Source organism: Rhinatrema bivittatum, chromosome 1 (assembly GCF_901001135.1).
Source record: "Rhinatrema bivittatum chromosome 1, aRhiBiv1.1, whole genome shotgun sequence".
Taxonomy (NCBI): Eukaryota; Metazoa; Chordata; class Amphibia; order Gymnophiona; family Rhinatrematidae; genus Rhinatrema; species Rhinatrema bivittatum.
In genome coordinates, this window is record NC_042615.1 from 652,178,883 (window position 1) to 652,199,535 (window position 20,653).

At 40.8% G+C, this 20,653-nt stretch overlaps 1 protein-coding gene across 1 annotated transcript in view; it reads right to left on the reverse strand.

Moving 5' to 3' along the window:
* The window catches only part of FAM81B (family with sequence similarity 81 member B), a 222,653-nt gene that overhangs the window by 181,490 nt on the left and 20,510 nt on the right, over positions 1 to 20,653 (reverse strand). Inside the window, exon 3 of the mRNA XM_029573123.1 lies at positions 17,458 to 17,523. Coding sequence (XP_029428983.1) covers positions 17,458 to 17,501 — 44 coding nt within the window. The 5' untranslated portion in view covers positions 17,502 to 17,523. The remainder of the gene's footprint in view (positions 1 to 17,457; positions 17,524 to 20,653) is intronic.

Here is a 20,653-nt window from a genome sequence, read left to right on the forward strand (position 1 = left end):
CAGCGGCGGTCCGGAACCCCCGCTGGGACCCCCAGGTAATTTAAGGCATTTGGGGGGGGGGTTCAGGAGGGTGGGGGATTTAATTTAAAGGGTCGGGGGTGGGTTTTAGGGGGTTTTAGTGTGCCGGTTTTCCTGCCCTCCCCCTTCCCCTGATTTACGATTTTTTGACGATAAATCGGGGGAATTGGGTATTGTATCGTGGCCCTAAAGATTTTTGACGATTTAAAATATATCGGGACGATATTTAAATCGTCAAAAAAACGATTCACATCCCTACTAAGTAGACCCCATGCTACTGATGCCAGTAATAGCAGTGGCTATTCCTTATAGTCTGGGGTTAGTCACCTTACCCGGGATACAAGCAGGCTTAATTTCTAGGGAAACAGCCTGGAACACAGTTCTGCCACTTCTTTTCAGAAAAAGAGAAGGAGCTGCAAAAAAGAGGTGGGCCAACCTCATCTCGGCCCAGGGGTCAACCCGCTTCCGCGTAACACTACCATGTGTGGAAAACAGCTCTAGCTACCACCCTCCATACCTATCTCTGCCTAGTTAAGGTAGGAATGTGAACCGCCCTCCTCCATAAAATAAATCCAAAGACAAAACACCCCAAATAAACAATCTAACCAAGAATTTTCCCCAAAGTCATTAAAACTAACAAACCCCACTATAGAAAATATAATTTCCATACATCCACATTTAATCCCATGAAGGGGGCCCACAAAGAGGCAGACCCTTTGGCAGGCTCTTTGGTAAAGGCCCGCTGGTGGAGGCCTGCCTGTGGGCCTCTCTTTTAACCTTGAGCCCCAGCGACAACTGTATGATGTCATGTGATGGCGGGCATGGCTTCCTCAGCTCAGTAGTGGGAACGAGCGGCTCTCCTTTTCCCCACAGGAAACAGTAACAAAAGTAAATTGGAGCACAGTATGCAGCATTAAAATTCAAAATAAAGTACCCCTTGCAATTCTCCCACTCCTTCAGGCCTCTCTTTTAACCTTAGGCCCCAGCGACAACTGCACGATGTCACATGATGGGGGGCATGCTTCCTCATTGTCGGTGGCAGAACAGATGGCTCTCCTCCTCTTCATGAAAAAACTCTTTGCAGTTTGGATCCATACTATGTTTCAGCCCATTGTGATTAGAGGTTGAATTTAAGTCATTTTTAAACCAATTAAAGCAACATTTATTTTTAGCCAAATCGGTATAATGCATTTTTTAAAGACCAGATTAAGGGTAGTAATCATATGCAGAAAACATGTTACAAACAAACACCTGCATCAAAGTAAAATTAAGTTTCCCATTTAGCTACCTGCTAGTGATGCAACTACAGTAGTTCTATTGCATATTGAATTCTATGACATGATTTTTGCCAGTTCTAACATACAGCCCAGTGTGGTTAGAGGGCCACATTGGTTTCCAGCAGGCACTGCCATTGTCTCTGCTCAGTAGAGTTGTCAGCTTTACATATTCCAGTTCCATGATCTGTGCTCCTGAACCTTTGTGTTCAGCTGGTCATGCTCCAACAGTTTCAAATTACAAAGCTACAATTCATCTTAGTTATGTGAATCAATCCCTTTTACTGATGTGGGATGTGCAGGCATGCATATCAACCACAGCAAATAGAAATGAAGGTCAGTGAGTTTTACTTCCACAAGTGGATTATCTTGGTCACTAGATTGCTTTAGAGTCAACAACAAGGAAACAGTGGTGAATGACCTGCTCAGCATGTAGTATGCTAAGTAAAAATATTGAAAGTTCTTTGTTTTAATTGTTCTGCACTTTCCTTCTGATCCTTTTGGGCTTCTAGCTCAGTAGTAGTTAGTCCAGTAGACTCTACTGGGCTATGGACCATGAATATTCATTTGCAGTTGCTTGTGATATTACCCTATTTTTAACCCTTTCCCCTTGCTGGCCTTCCCAGCCATCACAGGTGCAATCTGACCACGGATTATAGCTTTCTCTAGAGCCTGCCACAGATTCATCTTGTGTTTTGGCCAGTAGGTGATGCTGTTGTGCAATGTCAGAGACTACCTCTCCTCAAAGGAATGTGAACACTGCATTCACAACATCCACAGCTCTTTGCTGGCCCAAGGAGCAGAAGCTGGGCTTAGGAAATCTAACCCTGATGTCATGCATAGCAGCATGCAACACCCTCCACTAAGTCACTGGACCAACCCCATGAAGGTCCTTTTGAAACCAGACATGATTGATGCACGAGATCTACAGTGTGGCTGTTTTGGTGGGAGGAGAGAGGGAAGAGTACTGGCATCTAATGGGTTAATGCTAACCCTGAACCATGTAATCAGATCATTTGACTCTTCTTGAGTACTAGTTTAAAATTGTAATACATGCAGATAAATAAATGCATATGATGAAAAATGAAAAACACTGCCTTAGGGAAGTAAGTCAATATTCCATTACTGCTATGTAATTAACGCTTTTAATTTCTCAGAAAAAATAATCAAACATTAAGAATACCGGCCTGAGCAATCTACTATGATGAATGCTCAAAAGGCTTTCTGATTCTGAGTCATAATTCTTGAATATATTTAGAGGAAATGTTAGTTATTTCCAATTTGCTACATTCAGAACAAAATAATGCAATGGTACAGGATTTTCCAGGAGCACCTGTAAAACAATGGCAAAAAACTACATTTAAGGAAGCCTGGGATAAGCATAGAAGATTTCTAGTTTCAAAGAAATGAGGGGGAAAGCCAGTAGTCAACTGGGGGTCTATGACAATGCGCTAGGAAAGGCAGATCAGGCAGACTAGACGAGCTTACACTCTTTACTGCCACCATATTCTGTGATCTCTCTCACTATAGATCTTCCATTACAGATATCTGTCTACAAAGATAGTACAGATATACAAAGACTACTTCTATATATCCTGCTCAAAAGAAGATGATTTCTTTAATAAGACCAAGGGCTGAGGAAGAAAATTAACTTTTATGTGCAGAGTCATGCATCAAGTTTGATTCTAAATGGTACCAACATTTCCTTTCTCTCTTCTCCTCTTTCTGATATTAGAAACATCCCAGCTCCTTTCTATTCAGACAGTACTTGCCTGCAGTGTGCTTTCACGCCCTCAATGCTCCTGTAAGGGTGTCACTAAAGCCCTCCCTTACTATATACCAGCAGTCTTCCCAGACACTGATGTATGAGGTCAGAGAGAGTAGTAGTAGGAGTGGGAGGGGTTCCTGGATGCTCCCCAGTGGGAAGGGTTTTGTAGGGAGTGTGTGGTTTAAACAAAACTCATGTGCCCACTTTGACTTGGGTTCCAGTTTCTTCAGTTTCCTGGGCCAGAGACGGTGGCTGGGACCCAAGAGAGGGGTCCTAGGTTCTGGAGATTTTCTTGGGGATCCAAGGAGGATCTTGAGAGTGGCATGGACCAAGAGGTTGATCCCGAGGAAGATGGGAGTTAATCCCATACTCCTCATCTTCTGTGGGAAATTGCCTAAATGTTCTGAGACGTGGATTTTCTGCTTGGAGTCAGTGTGAGGATTTCTAGACTGGAAATTGATTAGGGAACATTTTCATGAAACTAGCAAATCAGCAGAATTAAAACAAATCCTAGGGAAGTGTTTTTTTCACTCACGCGCAATCAAGCTATGGAACCCTTTGCCTGAGGACATGGTCAAGGCAATTAACATAGACTTAGATTCATCATTTTGCTATAAATATAGCAAAAATAGGACTCATGATAAAAAAAAGGGGTGTATACTTAGGTCAATTTTTCATGATAAGCCGCATTGTACAGGTATTTACCACATGCATGATAAAAGCTTTTATTACAATCCATGCTGCTTGGAAAGAGGAAAGGGAGAGGGAGGAAGGAGAGCCTCATAAGGCTCACAAAAAGTTAACTATTAATTCCACTGTAAGAGGGGCCACTAGTAACTCGGGTGAGATTTGTGGGGGAAGGGTGGGATTTTTTGGGGGCAATTTTATATAAGAACATAAAAACTAAGAAAATGCCATACTGGGTCAGACCAAGGGTCCATCAAGCCCAGCATCCTGTCTCCAACAGTGGCCAATCCAGGCCATAAGAACCTGGCAAGTACCCAAAAACTAAGTCTATTCCATGTAACCATTACTAATGGCAGTGGCTATTCTCTAAGTGAACTTAATAGCAGGTAATGGACTTCTCCTCCAAGAACTTATCCAATCCTTTTTTAAACACAGCTATACTAACTGCACTAACCACATCCTCTGGCAACAATTCCAGAGTTTAATTGTGCGTTGAGTAAAAAAAACTTTTCTCCGATTAGTTTTAAATGTGCCCCATGCTAACTTCATGGAGTGCCCCCTAGTCTTTCTACTATCAGAAAGAGTAAATAACCGATTCACATCTACCCGTTCTAGACCTCTCATGATTTTAAACACCTCTATCATATCCCCCCTCAGTCGTCTCTTCTCCAAGCTGAAAAGTCCTAACCTCTTTAGTCTTTCCTCATAGGGGAGTTGTTCCATTCCCCTTATCATTTTGGTAGCCCTTCTCTGTACCTTCTCCATCGCAATTATATCTTTTTTGAGATTGGCGGCGACCAGAATTGTACACAGTATTCAAGGTGCGGTCTCACCATGGAGCGATACAGAGGCATTATGACATTTTCCGTTTTATTCACCATTCCTTTTCTAATAATTCCCAACATTCTGTTTGCTTTTTTGACTGCTGCAGCACACTGCACCGACGATTTCAATGTGTTATCCACTATGACACCTAGATCTCTTTCTTGGTTGTAGCACCTAATATGGAACCCAACATTGTGTAATTATAGCATGGGGTTATTTTTCCCTATATGCATCACCTTGCACTTATCCACATTAAATTTCATCTGCCATTTGGATGCCGCATTTTCCAGTCTCACAAGGTCTTCCTGCAATTTATCACAATCTGCTTGTGATTTAACTACTCTGAACAATTTGTATCATCTGCAAATTTGATTATCTCACTCGGCGTATTTCTTTCCAGATCATTTATAAATATATTGAACAGTAAGGGTCCCAATACAGATCCCTGAGGCACTCCACTGTCCACTCCCTTCCACTGAGAAAATTGCCCATTTAATTCTACTCTCTGTTTCCTGTCTTTTAGCCAGTTTGCAATCCACGAAAGGACATCGCCACCTATCCCATGACTTTTTTACTTTTCCTAGAAGCCTCTCATGAGGAACTTTGTCAAACGCCTTCTGGAAAATCCAAGTATACTATATCTAACCCGGTTCACCTTTATCCACATGTTTATTAACTCCTTCAAAAAAGTGAAGCAGATTTGTGAGGCAAGACTTGCCCCACAAGTCCTTGTGTACGGTCAGTGAAGATTTAATGTGATTTGATGGATGAAAGTTGACAGAAGAGTAGATTTGTACACTTTATTCTCTACCTACCTTGATTGCAGCTAGGTAGAGAGAGCTTCAAGCTAGGTAGAGAGAACATGGTACAAATTTACCTTTCTTTTACCTTTCATTCCCTCCAAATCACATTCGGAGGGATCTTCACTGATGGTAACTGTGCTGTTCGTATGTATGACTGTGCACATAAAACAGCCCCCCCAAACCCACCCCACCCCCACAAATCTCACCTTGATTTCATAATGCCCCCTCCTACAGAAGTATAAAAAGTTCAATTATAAGTGACCCTGCACAGAGGCTGAATCTCTCCCCCCCCCCCCCCAACCAGCATTTGTAAGAAATCCTGTTTTGGCCGTAGCGCACTGCTATCGCAGGCGTAATGCCACAGAAAAATGGTGTCGTTATTTCCAGCGTTAAAAGCTATGATGCTGTGCGTTACTTTATCGAACGTAATGTTAACAGGCCCTCATTTCCATTACCCTCCACCTAAACTCCTCCTACTCGATGCAGTATTTATTGCACATGTTATGACGTTATTGTGTGAGTTAGGGCCCTAATGTACGTGATAATGCCCTAACGCATTTCGATAAATTGACCCTGATAGTGGGGTTCAAAAGAGGACTGGACAAGTTCCTGAAGGTAAAGTCCATAAAAGGATATTAGCAAGGTAGAGTTGGGAAAGCCAGCGCTTATCCCTGGGAATGAGATGCAAAAAATAGATCAGCTATTGGGGATCTGACAGGGACTGTTAACCTGGACTTGCTTCTCTCAGAGACTGAATACTCAATGGCCCTTGGTCTGACCTAGCATGACATTACTTATGTTTTCATGAGTATGGGTCAAAATGTGGCTCCAGCACTCCCAAGTGTGCTGCTAATCCTTACTAGCCAGTAGAACAGGGGCTACAACCCATTCATTCAGACTGCCTGGGCATATATATTTTCAAGCATCTAAGAATGTTATAGGATGGTAGTGGGAAATGTAAAAACCTACTGATTTTCTTGCTTTGAACTCCCTTGTGCTATGGCTGTACTTCTGTCTTCTTTTTGTTCTATAGCAGTTTCCTGAGGTTCTGTTAGTGATATAGCCAGCATCTTTGCCACACACACACACCACACACACACACACACACACACACACACACACACACACACACACAACACACACACAGGATGTTACAGTGCCAAGCAATGCCCAGTGTATCAAATAGAACATTGAATTATTGTTTTGTGCAGGGCATGACTGCTGCTTGACATGAGGCATTCACCATCCATACATCTATGTCTCTTTACAGATTCTACACTAATTCACAGACTGTATAGATTTTCTCTCAAAAAGCCCTGTTTACTAAGCATTTTTTCCCATTGACTCAAAGTGGGAGAAATCACTTAGTAAACAGGCACCATGTGAGATGACTTTTTTCCCTCCAACTAGCTCCTGAGCTAATAATTTTAGAAAGTTCCTAGGGCAGGGCCTTCTCACTGAAAAGCTCCTATCTTGTGAGAAATCGAACACAGCTTGATTTCACTGTACTTGAAAGTAAGATTAAAGAGTTTATGTTCTTAAACTTGCTTTCTCTGTAATATAGTTGTCTTGGAAATTATTGTCTATTCCACTTCATCTTGTGCTGTTCCAACTAATGTATTACACTGTACATGCATTATCTTAATTGTGAAGGCATTGCTAAAATGAGTTTCTTCCTGAATGTTTGTAAGTAGTAATCCAAAGGTCTCTGTTCTACAGCACTTTCTGGCAATGTAAGTTCTCTTTGTGAAATGTAAATGCATTGCTGCTTTACTACATCCTACAAATGTAAATTAAGTTCACTCTATTTAGAACTTAAAAAGATTTAAGATCAAAATGTATTTGCCAAGTTTGGGTAAACTTAAATTTATTTGTAATCCTCTGTTTGAAAAAAAAAATGACAAGAGGCCTGTGCAACTTGGGAAAACTCAAATAAATCCCCTTCCACTAGGATTTTAAGATGGCCTTCTCTCTCCAGCATATAATATATTATCTTCTTTACAATATGGTTAAAGATGAGAAATCAAAAACCATTGCCCACAGTCCAATCTCCACTTGACCACATTTTAAATAGGATTTCAAACACTTGTGTAACCCTACTTCATAGGACATAATGGGACGGAAGCAATATGAATTCATCTTAGAAAATCTCATGTTTCCTATCAGAAATAAAAGTCCTGTGCTTTAGGAAGGTAAAAAGTATAATGAAGTGCTGTCATGGATTAGTGAACATTTTTTAAAAGCTTAAAGACCTTGCTCAGCTTTGCAAACTCTCCCTTCTCCTCGATTGATCAACCATTTCCTCTGCCCAGAGAGACAGAGCATTAATACCTCAGATGGAAAACCATACCTGTCTTACGCAGAATTATCAATGATCAACACCTCCACAACTAACAGGATTATATAGAGAAACCCAGAACTGAAAGGGAAGGATGGTGGAAAAAATGCAGCCTCATTAGCCATGAAAGCAATCGACACTGACCCCCGCCCCTTTTATAAAGACAGCTATGTAAGTATTAGAATGATTCATAAGATGTGAATCATCTGTAGTAAATGAACTACAACAACCATGATGCCTGGAAATAGGTCTTCTGTGCCACCTTTTGGACATGCAGCAGGCTCTAACAATACGAACATGGAGGGTTAGCCTGGTGGCTCAGTGCTAGAACTGTACACTGCTATGCAGAGGACCTAGGTGTTATTCATGGGACATATCTTCCATTCTCAGGAACAATGGTGCAGGAAAGAGTTCTCACTTCCACAGAGTAGATGAAAATGTTATATTTATTCAAAAATTGCAAAATAGAAAAAGTTCATTTATGGCAACTCCATCAGTGATAACACAAATCTCTTGAAGTCCCCCGACACGGTCCCGCGTTTCGCACTTGCTGCATCGGGAGGGACCAATATGCAATAACAGTCTACAATATAACAGAGTAACAAGGTGGGTAAATAGTGGAAACAAAAGACTACGGTGAAAACATTACACAGACTTTATTCTACACATTGCCTAAAATCCACAAGACCCACATTGCCTAAAATCCACAAAATCCACAAGACCCTTGATCACCCCCCGGGTCGACCCATTGTCTCGGGAATAGGCCCCTTGCTTGAGCCCCTGTCACAATTCGTCAATATTTTTCTTAGACCATTCGTGCCCAACATTCGGTCTTATGTTAAGGACTCGTCCCACCTCATATCCACATTATCTCAATTAGTGGTTCCCATGTCTAAAGTATTTTTGATAACCTTGGACGTCGTTTCACTCTACTCAAACATTCCGCAAAGTGAGGCTCTTGTGGTCATTGAAAAAGTTTTGAATACGCGCCCACCACCACAGCGTATTACCATGTCATTCTTGCTCCAGCTATCTGAATTAGCGTTGACAAAAAAATACTTCCAGTTTCAAGATACTGTATATCAACAGATAAAGGGCACCGCAATGGGGGCCACTATGGCCCCCAGTCTGGCGTGTTTATATATGGATGACTTTGAGACTACACACATTTACCCGTCAGATTGGTCACAGTTTATCCACCTTTGGCTGTGTTACATCGACGATGTATTTGTTGTTTGGATGGGCTCTGACATTCAGTTTTTTATGTTTTTGGACTGGGTCAATTCCCTTAATGTAAACACCCAATTTAATCACAGCATCCATCCCATACAGATTGCATTTCTAGATATTTTAATTTCTTGGGTAGGAGACCATTTTGAGACCACGCTGTACCGCAAGGCAAAAGATCGTAACACCTTGTTATCCTATAATAGCTGTCACCCCAGGGCTCTTAGAGATAATATCCCCACAGGCCAATTTTTTAGGCTGCGCCGGTTATGCTCCACCCGAGCTGAATTTATCCTTCAAGCCCAAACAATGTCTGCCCGTTTTTTAGACCGAGGCTATCCAGCACTGGTTATCAAAAGAGCTTTTAAACGGGCTTTGTACACACATCGGGAATGGCTATTTACTGTCCCCTCTGTATCAGAGGATACGGCGAATAACTGTATTCTTCCTTTCTCTGTGGTGGGAAGCACGTTAGCGAAGATGATACGGCGTCACTGGTCCGCCCTTTCACTCACAGATTTATTTCAAGGTCCCCTGCGTTTTACTTTCAAGAGAGGGAGAAACTTACGGGATCGGCTGGTTCATACGGCTGCCTCTTGTTCAGCTGATCGGTCTAGTGCGCATGGGTTGCACAGACCCTGTGGGCGCTGCACAATGTGCAGTCATACTGAGACTCTTTCAGAATTTGTCCACCCTATGACTGGACGGGTGTTTAAACTTTTTTCCTTTTCCGACTGTACCACAAGAGGGGTTATTTATGTCATTAAATGCCCCTGTGCCCTCCTTTACATTGGAAAAACCTCCCGCATGATTAAGACACGCATGATCGAACATTGCTCGAACATCAGGTCCCTTAGAGTGGATAAACCCCTGGTCACTCATTGGTTACAATCCAGCCATTCCATCTCTGCTCTCTCTTTTCTAGTGCTAGAAGTTGTCCCGTGCCCCTATCGGGGAGGGGACTTCCCTGGCATACTGGGTCGGAGGGAGCAGCGATGGATTTTTACCCTCGATACTGTTTTTCCCAAAGGACTTTATAAAGACATAGAATGGCACCTGTTCTATTGAGAGAATAGCTCCGCCAGCAGTCATATCCCGCGAGAAGTTACCCTTCGCGCCTTTTTTGTGTTTTAAATGGCTGTCAAGCTTGAGGGCGCTTGCGCTCCGGAGACTAACTTTAAAGGTATGTGATAGTCTGTGTAATGATTTCACCGTAGTCTTTTGTTTCCACTATTTACCCACCTTGTTACTCTGTTATATTGTAGACTGTTACTGCATATTGGTCCCTCCCGATGCAGCAAGTGCAAAACACGGGACCGTGTCGGGGGACTTCAAGAGATTTGTGTTATCACTGATGGAGTTGCCATAAATGAACTTTTTCTATTTTGCGATTTTTGAATAAATATAACATTTTCATCTACTCTGTGGAAGTGAGAACTCTTTCCTGCACCATTGTTCCTGAGGATTTGTATATGTGCATGGTTTATGCTTCTTTGGATTATTGGATTATTGACATATCTTCCATTCCCCAGATGGGCTGGGGATGCTGTGGAGCATCCATTCATTGTGCAATGACAAAATTTAAAGGTCTATAGTACGGGGCAGTCAGCAAAACCTTTTTTTTTTTTTTAGTGGAGGTACTCAGCAGGACTTAACCGAGTAGGTCTCTCCCACTGAATATGCCTGGCTAACATTACCTGGGTAACCTTACGTACGTGGGGGGAGTTACGCATGGCAGGCCTATTTTATAAAGGCCCAGCAACGTGCGTAAAGCCTTGGGACACATCTAAGTCCCGGGGCTTTACTAAAGGGGCGATCCGGGGGCAGGGGGGGTGAGGCCAGAGGCTCCCAGCACAGCAGCCATTTGCCGCTGTGCCGGGGATCGCGCGCCGACTGCCGGCGCGCGCAACTTACTTCAGCCTCAGGGCTGAAGTAACTTTTGAAATAAAAAAAAAAAAGAAGAGAAAGGTAGGGGGGAAAGGGCGGGGGGAAAGGGCAGGGAGGGGTAGGGGAAGAGAAGGTGCCTGCGCGCACATGTTATAAAATCGGGCGTACCTCTAAAAATCTACCCCTATGGCTTTAGCTAGTATAGAGCTGGATAGGATGTTTGTGGTCGGCCAAACCAGTGATGTAATCCTTGCTTTACACAAGGTGAGTGACCTTTTCTATACCTGCGACTGGTAAAGGGTACCTTCACTTCTGAAGTGTACATTGATAGCAGAGCTTTCTTTTGATCTTGCAGTTTAATGGACCCAGCATTTCTAACTGTGCATGACTCCTTGTTTACCGTGTGGTTTTTGAACCTTACCATGTGGTTTTACACCTGCATGTTACCGAGAATTAATTGACCTATAAGCTTGGTACTGTGCCACTTTTGTTCTGTGCTGTATTGTCAGAAGAGCTTTCAATAAGACTCTGTCTGCCTTCTCCTTTGTATACAAAGCCTTAACACTGACAATAAAATTCTACTGCTGAGTGTGATCCTTAACCTACACCTAGGCAAGGGAGAACCACTCAGGAACCGCGTGCCTCCATCCTTGGGAGGGTCAGTTCATTTTTATCGCATAATTTTTGTAGGTTTCTAAATTGTATGCAATTCTGGGAGAGTAACAGTGATCAAGAAATAATCTGAGTTCTGACCTTTACTAGACCATTTACTACATAGTGTTTACTCTTGTGTGTGTTTTTTTTTCTCGGAATGACTAGAAACCCCCAACAATCAGGATGGAGAGACTGTGGATTCCCCAGTACCCAAGCGATTAAAGGATGGCCTCCAGGATTATAGCAAACTTGGAAAACAACTTTGGAAGGTCATTGTGGCTACCCAGTGAATACATTCCTTAGCATATGCATTGTTTTCTTGTGTGGCGGCTTCCTTGCATTAAGGCTGGCTGATCCTGTTCTCAGGTGAGAATAAACTCTAAGACCTCCACTTAGTCCTTCATTAAGACAGGAGTTCCCCAAAGCTCGGCCTTGTAAGCATTTCAACATTTATTTAACACCTTTATGCTGTTTTCTTGGGAGCCTTCAAATTCATTACAGGAGTTACGCAAATGACATTCAGTTTCCATTAAAATCTATCTGAGTTCTCACTGTGTAGTTGGGAGTACATTGTTCATTCACTATTCAAAGTTGGCTAAGATAAAATAAACTTCCTCTCAATATTGATAAGTCTGAGATTATGATTCTTTCATGTTTTCCTACAAATAATCTTCCACAGGTCTAATTGTTCAACAGAGATTACTTCCCCATTTCTAAGAAGGATTGAAACCTTGGGGTGACATTAGACCCTGCCTTATCCATGCATTCTAATATTAAACCAGTTGTTCAGGTTTCATTTGCCAAATTACGTTTACTATACTATTTAAAATCATTTCTTGATCATGAAGCCTTTCGTACAATCCTTCAGTCTCCAGCACTATCCAGTCTCAATTACTGTAACTCTCTATACACTGGTCTTCTTGCAAAATTTGTACAATCTCTTCAAATCCTTTAGAATTCAGCTGTCCGACTGCTCACTGGTGTAGCAATATGTGATCATATCACTCTGGTTCTCAATTCATTACTCTAGTTACCAGTCTATTGGCGTGTTCAACATAAACTAGTAGCCATCATTTTCACTTTATTAAATAACATGACCTCTCCCTCTGGATTACTTCTTCACTCAAAATTTACACTCCTGCATGTACTCTCTAATCATCCAACCAAGGGCTATTAGACATTTCATCCACAAAAGTCACAATTTAGATGAGGCTCAGGAGAGAGCCTTTGCCGTGGCAGGTCCTGTGCGATGGAATTCTTTGCCCACAGCTATATGCTTTAGGGCAAAAGTGAAATCGAGAACCTCCAAGGTAGCATTCTCAGAAATGCTCCCCATTCCACATGCAGGATCCCAGAGGTAGGCAGAGTTCCAAAGTCTCAATGCGTGGAATAGGCAATTTGCTAGGAACTGGGCTTCGTTTTGGGGAAGGGGGGTCTTTTTCCGAAAGGATGGGCTACACATTAACCAGAGTGGAACCAGGTTGCTGGCACCAACCTTTAAAAAGGCGATAGCGCAGCTTTTAAACTAGATGACAGGGGAAAGCTGATAGTCGCTCAGAAACGTATGGTTTGGAATGAAGTATCTTTGAAGAGAACAGGGAAAATAGGGCATCCCAGCAGAGAGGTTGCAATAAATGCCAAAGGGGACCAGATGCCTTTAAGTAAAGTGCAGAAAGATTCCAAATTATCCCTGTCAACTGATGAGCAGGTTGTAAATACAAACAAGAAGCATACTTTGAAATGTCTATATAGATAGAAGTCTAAAAAATAAGATGGGAGAGTTAGAGTGTATAGCACTGGATGAAGAGGTAAATATAATTGGCATCCCAGAGACCTAGTGGAAGGAGGATAACCGATGGAACAAATTATATCAAAATGATAGGATGAATCAAATTGGTGGAGAGGTGACACTATATGTTAAGGAGGGCATAGAGTCAAACAGGATAAAAATTCTGCAGGAAGCAAAATATAATGTTGAATCTTTATGGATAGAAATTCCAGGTGAAAAAGGGAATAAAATAGTAATGTGGGTGTATTACTATTTACCACACCAGAATGAACTAACAGACAATGAAATGCTAAAAGAAATTAGGGAAGCTAATAGAATTAGCAGCACAATAATAATGAGTGATTTCAATTACTCCAGTACTGACTAGGTGAATATGAAAGTTCGTAGATGAAATAAATGCTTCATGGAGCAGCTAGTACAAGAACCAACAATAGGGGAAACTATTTTAGACCTAGTCCTTAGTGGATCACATGATTTGGTGTGAGAGGTAACAATATTGGAGCCACTTGGCAATAGTGATCACAGTATTATCAAATTTTACTTAATAACTGGAGGGACTGCAAAAAAGAAATCTATCATGACAGCATTTAACTTTCAAAAAGGTGACTATGATGAAATGAGGGAAATGGTTAGGAAAAAATCTGAAAGAAGAAACTGCAAAGGTTAAGGGCCGGATTTTCAAAAGGTTACGCCTATAACTGGCCTTATACGAGCCGGGCCTATTTTTAAAAGACCTGGTGGCGTGCGTAAAGCCCCGGGGCTTACAAGAAGGGGTGGGGTGGGGCAGTCCGGGGGTGGGGCCAGAGCCTTCAGGCACAGCGGCCATTTGCCGGGATCGCGTGCTGGCAGTTGGTTGGCGCTCGCAACTTGCGCCTGCCCAAGGCAGGCGTAACTGGGTAAGACACGTTTTTTTGGGGGGGGGGTTAGCTTAGGGCTGGAGGGCGGGAGAGTTAGGGGAAGGGAAGGGAAGGTAGGGTAAAGGAGAAGGGAACGGGAGAAGGCAGCATGGGCTTGGCGTGCGCAAGGTGCAAAATTGTGCACCCCCCTTGCGCGCGCCGGGTAGCACGTGGAAATGGACGTGCGCACGCACCCTTTTAAAATCTACCCCTAAGAGTTTAGCTCAGGCATGGATGTTGTTTAAAAATACCATCTTGGAAGCCAGAAAAGATGTATTCCACGCATTAGAAAAGGTGGAAAAAAGGCTAAATGACTACCGGCATGGTTGAAAGGTGAGGTGAGAGAGGCTATAATATCTAAAAGAACATCTTTAAAGAAATGGAAAAAGGATCTGAATGAAGGAAACAAGAAACATCATAAGCACTGGCAAGTCAGATGCAAAGTACTGATAAGGAAGGCAAAATGAGAATTTGAAAAAAAGCTTGCCATGGAAGCAAAAACTCATAATAAAAACTTTTTCAGGTACATTCTAGATAAAAAGCCTGCAAGGGAGTCAGTTGGACAATTAGATGATCAAGGGGTAAAAGGAGCACTTACGGATGAGAAAGCGATAGCAGAGAGACTAAATGAATTCTTTGCTTCAGTATTCACTGAGGAAGATGTGAAAGATATACCCATGCCAGAAATGATATTCAAAGGTGATGATTCGGAGGAACTGAAAAAAATCTCAGTGAACCTGGAAGATGTACTAAGGCAAATTGACAAACTAAAGAGTAGCAAATCACCTGGACCAGATGGTATACAACCCAAAGTGCTGAAAGAACTGAGAAATGAAATTGTGAGACTGCTACTGGAAATTTGTAAACTATCAATAACATCATCTATGGTACCTGAAGACTGGAGGGTTGCCAATGTAATGCCACATTTTTAAAAAGGGATCAAGGGATGATCCAGGAAATTATAGACCAATGAGTCTGATGTCTGTTCCAGGCACAATGGTAGAAACTATCATACAGGACAAAATTGCTGAATATATAGATAGGCCTAGTTTAATGGGAGAAAGCCAACATGGATTTAACCAAGAGAAAGCTTGCTTCACAAATTTGCTTCATTTTTTGGAGGGTGTAAACATGTGGATAAAGGTGAGCCAGTTGATACAGTGTATCTGGATTTCCAGAAAGCATTTGACAAAGTCCCTTATGAGAAGCGTCTTAGGAAATTAGAAAGTTGTGGAATAGGTGGCAGTGTCCTATTGTGTAGTGCCAACTAATTAAAAGATAGAAAACAGAGAGTAAGGATAAATGTTACATTTTCCCAATGGAGACAGATGAATATTGAGTGCCACAGAGATCTGTTCTGGAACCAATGCTTTTTAATATATTTAATAATGACCTGCAAATTGGAACAAGTGAGGTTATCAAATTTGCCAATGATATAACACTATTCAAAGTTGTCAAATCACAAGAGGATTGTGAGAAATTGCAAGAGGACATTGCAAAACTAGGAGAATGACATTTAATGTAGACTAGTGCAAAGTGATGCACTTAGGGAAGAGTAACCCAAATTATAGCTACAAAATGCAAGGTTCCACATTAGGAGTCGCCCCTTAGGAAAAGGATCTATGTGTCATTGTTGAAAATACGTTGAAATCTTCTGCTCAGTGTGCAGCAGCAGACAAGAAAGCAAATAAAATGCTAGGGATTATTAGGAAAGGAATGAAGAATAAAACAGAGAATATCATAATGCCTCTGTATCGCTCCAAGGTGCGACCTCATCTTGAGTATTGTTGGTCATCACATCTCATGAAAGGTATAACAGATTAAGAAAAGTTACAGAGAAGGGTGACCAAAATGATAAAGAGGATGGAACAATTCCCTTATGAAGAAAGGCTAAAGATGTTAGGACTCTTCAGTTTGGAGAAGAGACGACTGAGGGGAGATATGATAGAGGTCTATAAAATAATGAGTGGAATGGAACGAGTAAACATTAATCAGTTGTTTACTCTCTTGAAAAGTACAAAGACCAGGGGACACACAATGAAATTATTGACTAATACATTTAAAACTAATATGAGAAAATATTTTTTTTACTCAATGCATAATTAAGCTCTGGAATTCGTTGCCAGAGAATGTGGTGAAAGCTATTAGTATAACTGTTTTTAAAATAGGTTTGGACAAGTTCCTGGAGGAAAAGTACATTAAGAATTATTAAGATAGAGTTGCAGAAATCTACTGCTTAATCGTGGGATAAGCAGCTTAGAATCTATCTACTCCTTGGGATCTTGCCAGGTATTGTGACCTGGCTTGGCCACTGTTGGAAACAGGATACTGGGCTTGATGGACCCTTGGTCTGACCCAGTATGGCATGTTCTTATGTAAGGAACCAAAAGCCTTTAAAAAAACTTTAAAAATTCATTTTTTCCAAGCTGCGTTTGACCTACCATCATAGGCTTTTGTTAATACTCTGGTCTTATTTTATGCTCCATCTGAATTTTGAACCAAGGGATAAATCTAAATAATGACCAGTTATATTTGTCCATTTATTTGTTCTGCAATTCATTTTATTTATTATACTGAATTTTATGTATGTAACCTGTACCCTGCTCCAAACTATAAAGGAGTGGGTAATAAATATTTTAAACAAATACATTTGTGTGTGGCTGAGCGTGTGCTTTCACTTATTGTCTGACTCTGTCTGACATGCTGATATGGCAGGTTGGGGCTTTAGATGTGTGTGTCACAGATCACCTTATGTACAATGTTTGCCTACTTCTCATTTGACTGTCCCAATGTACCTGTTTGCTTTATGCTCCTTTCATTCTGTGTGCTAGAGGGTAGAGAGGGTTTCTTTTAGGTGTGGTTTTCTTGCTGCACATTAAGGAAGCACACATTTGTGTAATACTCAAACAGCCTTCGTTACTGTATATGCTCTTTGGAGCCAGAAACAAAGGGCCTGAGCCAAGCTTTGGACTGAAGGATTATTTCAATGCATATTCTTGTTCGTGCTGGGTTGTGATAGGCATGCACTTGGAGATGTTCATTTATAATATCACTTTGAAGTGTGTAGTGGTTTCCTACCTTTTTCCATTTAGGACTTTTATTTTTGAAGAACATCAAAATTCCCATGAAACTATGGCAAAAATAAAATGACTTCAAAATTTAAATCAACGTATTTTGGCTTGCACAGCATTGTTGCCATACATTTGGTGCTGTGTATTTGGAGTCTTGAGGCAGTGAATGCCAGTGACTGGAATTGATGGCTGTAAATACGGTATAGATAGATTTACTTACTTGTCAGGATAGTGAACTAGTTGCACAGCATTCTCACTTGACATCTTCTGCTGGATTAAAGCTGACCTAGAGCAAAGACCATTTCAAATGTCTTTATTGGTATAACATAATTTTTTTAAAGCATGGTATCCACTATAGTAATGCTCTGCAAATGCAGATACATTTATTTATTTATTTAGACATTTGATATACCATTGTTCCATGCAAAGATCACAACGGTTTACAAAATAACATTCATAGCTATAAATCAGCAAATAATGATGGGTTACAGAGGTAGCATTCATGTTCTATCAAATGAAGTGTTCCAATGCATATTAAATAAAGATCTAGCACATAAGGCAGGAAGTACAGGAAATAAGATAAAGTAACAAATTTCACATATTAGTCAGCACCTGTGCCACCTTGTATTGAGCTTCTTACAATCTCTCGTTAAACTTGTTCCTCATGCATCAATTAGAATCTCTTGTCCTTCTTGTTATTGTAGATCTCTACATTCTGATGTTTTAAGTTAGGTTGTATGCATTTTTGAACAGCCATGTTTTTAGCTCACATTTAAATCTCTTTCTAATATCAAATGTAACATCTCAGGTAGGGAATTCCAAAGTTTTGGACCCACTATGGAAAACACACGAACTCTTACATGCGTCAGGAGTATGCTCTATATTGTGAGGACAATCAGTAGACATTTATTTTGAGATCTTATTGTTCGCTGCAGTGCATATGGTTGTAATGTCACACCTATCATACCGGTGTTACTAGAATGAATTATTTTGAATACAAATGTTAATATTAATTTGATAATTATTAATTGTGTTTTATTATTTATTTGCTATGCTGTATTAGTTTATGATTGCTTATTTTAAATAATGCATATGTTTCACATTTATTTTACTTAATTTATTTGGATTGTAAACCGGTATGATTGATAACCAGAATATCGGTCTATAAATCAATATAAGATAAATAAATAAATAAATACATAATACTTTAAAATAGATTCGGGATCTCAGAGAAAAATCTCTTTAAAGATAGAAATACAGTTTCACCTACAATTTGGGGGAAATTAACAATCCTGACATTTAAATGTCTAACATTATTTTCAAGGTATTCTAAACGTTTGGAACATATTAAATAATCACTAATAAGCTTATTATTCACAGAGTTAACCACTTCTATCTTTCGTTCTATTTCATCAGCTCTGGTAGTAAGACCGATTACTTGATTCTGCATAGTGGAAACCTGTTGTTGTAAATTAGAAGCAACATTATCAAGTTTCCCTTCCAACCTATTCACAGTGGCATTCAGGCCACTTACCAAGTCCCAGATGGCTCCCAATGTAACTGTCTCTGGCCTTGTTGTTAAAGGCCGTACTTCCACGGCATTCTCGGGTTGAGGAGATCGTTGTTGTGGACCTATAAGGGATGATGAGGATTCCCCTATTCCAAGAGGAATCTCCTCAACTCCTTCTCTTCCCGATATCAAGGCGGGGGTTACTCCCCCAGATGTAATCTTTTGCACCTCCTCATCGGTGGGCAAAGATTCAGTTCCTCCACCTGTTCCTCGTTGGAAGGGAGACGGACGATAGACAGGGCTGAGGGAAGCCTCTTCCTGGGAGGCCGCTTGTTCTCCTTCCAAGAGGCCTCCAAAGGATTCCTCGTGGTCCTCTTTTTTTAAACTGTGTCATAAAGCGGTCTATTTCTAGTTGTAAAAGGGGGGGCAGGGGTTCTGAGGGAAACACCCTTACCTTCCCTTTCCTTTTGGCAGTCATTTTAAACTATAAGCAACAAATCTAACCAGAACTGAGATACTTGGCTTTTCGGAAAATGAAATTCCTTCTGTTAATTCATGTTTCTTTGTTAAAAAGAGATCTTCTGACCCGGTAGTGACTATTCCAGAAAACCTCACTGGCTTTCTGGAAGACTCAACTTTACAGGTTCTTGACAGGAATACTTTAATTGTATCATTAGTAACCACTGGGGATATTACCAAATTAATGAAGCACTACTTTCAAAAATTCCCGATTTCCTATATGGGACAAGATGTAAAAATCTTCCCAGATCTTGCACCAGCTACTCGCAGTAAGCGAAGAGAATTTTTGGCATTAAAACCCAGAGTTTAAACTTTGGGTTTTTCTTTTCTTTTGAAATATCCATGTAGATGTTTAATTAAAAGAGGCAATGAATCCTTTAGTTTTAATTTGGTGGAACAACTGACCCAATTCATAGTCGCTAGAGAGCCAATTACCTCTTCCCCAGTGGTAACCTAGGTGTCAGGCAATATAAAATAAATAACTGTGGTAATGTACCTAATTTAGTAATAATAATTTCAGGTAAAATTTCTCCATATATCCTCTCCATTGATTCTCAGATGTAATATTAATACTCCTGATGAAAAATTTAAAATTAATTATGATGGTAGTTCAACATAAATATATTTGAAATGTATTTCTATTTGTTGTATTTGTTTTCCTAATTATGTTGAAACTGAAGAGATCGAATTTCAAATGTTATTTTTGAAATGAATGATATTGAAGTGATTATTTGTAATAATATTATAAATAAATTAAAAAAAAAAATAGATTCGGGATTGTACTGGCAGCCAGTGCAGTGAAATCAGCAAGGGTGTAATGTGATCAGATTTCCCAGTTCCTAACAAAAGTCTTGCTGAGGCATTTTGTAGTACTTCTAATGGTTTTAAGAGACATGCGGGAAGACCAAGGAATAAGGAGTTTTAGTAGTCTAGGTCTGAGAAAATTAGAGTTTGCAATACAGTTCAGAAGTCTTCAAACGTTTATAAAGGTTTCAACTAATGTAATATGCTCAACTTGGCGTAACCTGTATTGATATAAGAGTAGATTTTAAAAATTTGCGTGCGTCCATGTGTGCACACTACCCGGCGCATACACATGGATACACAATTTTATAATATGCGTGCACCGGTGCGCGCATGTTATAAAATCAGGGGTCGGCGCGTGCAAGGGGGTACACATTTGTGTAACCTGCATGTGCCGATGCCCGCGGCCTTCCGTAGTTCCCTACCTCCTATACTAATCTTCCTACCCCTTCCCCTAACCTTCCCACCCCTTAGCCCTATCCTAACCCCACCCCCAAATCCTTGTCTTACCATTTGCTCCTGCCTTAGGGCAGGAGCAAGTTGCATGCATCCTGCCAGCACGCGATCCTCCGGCACAGCGGCA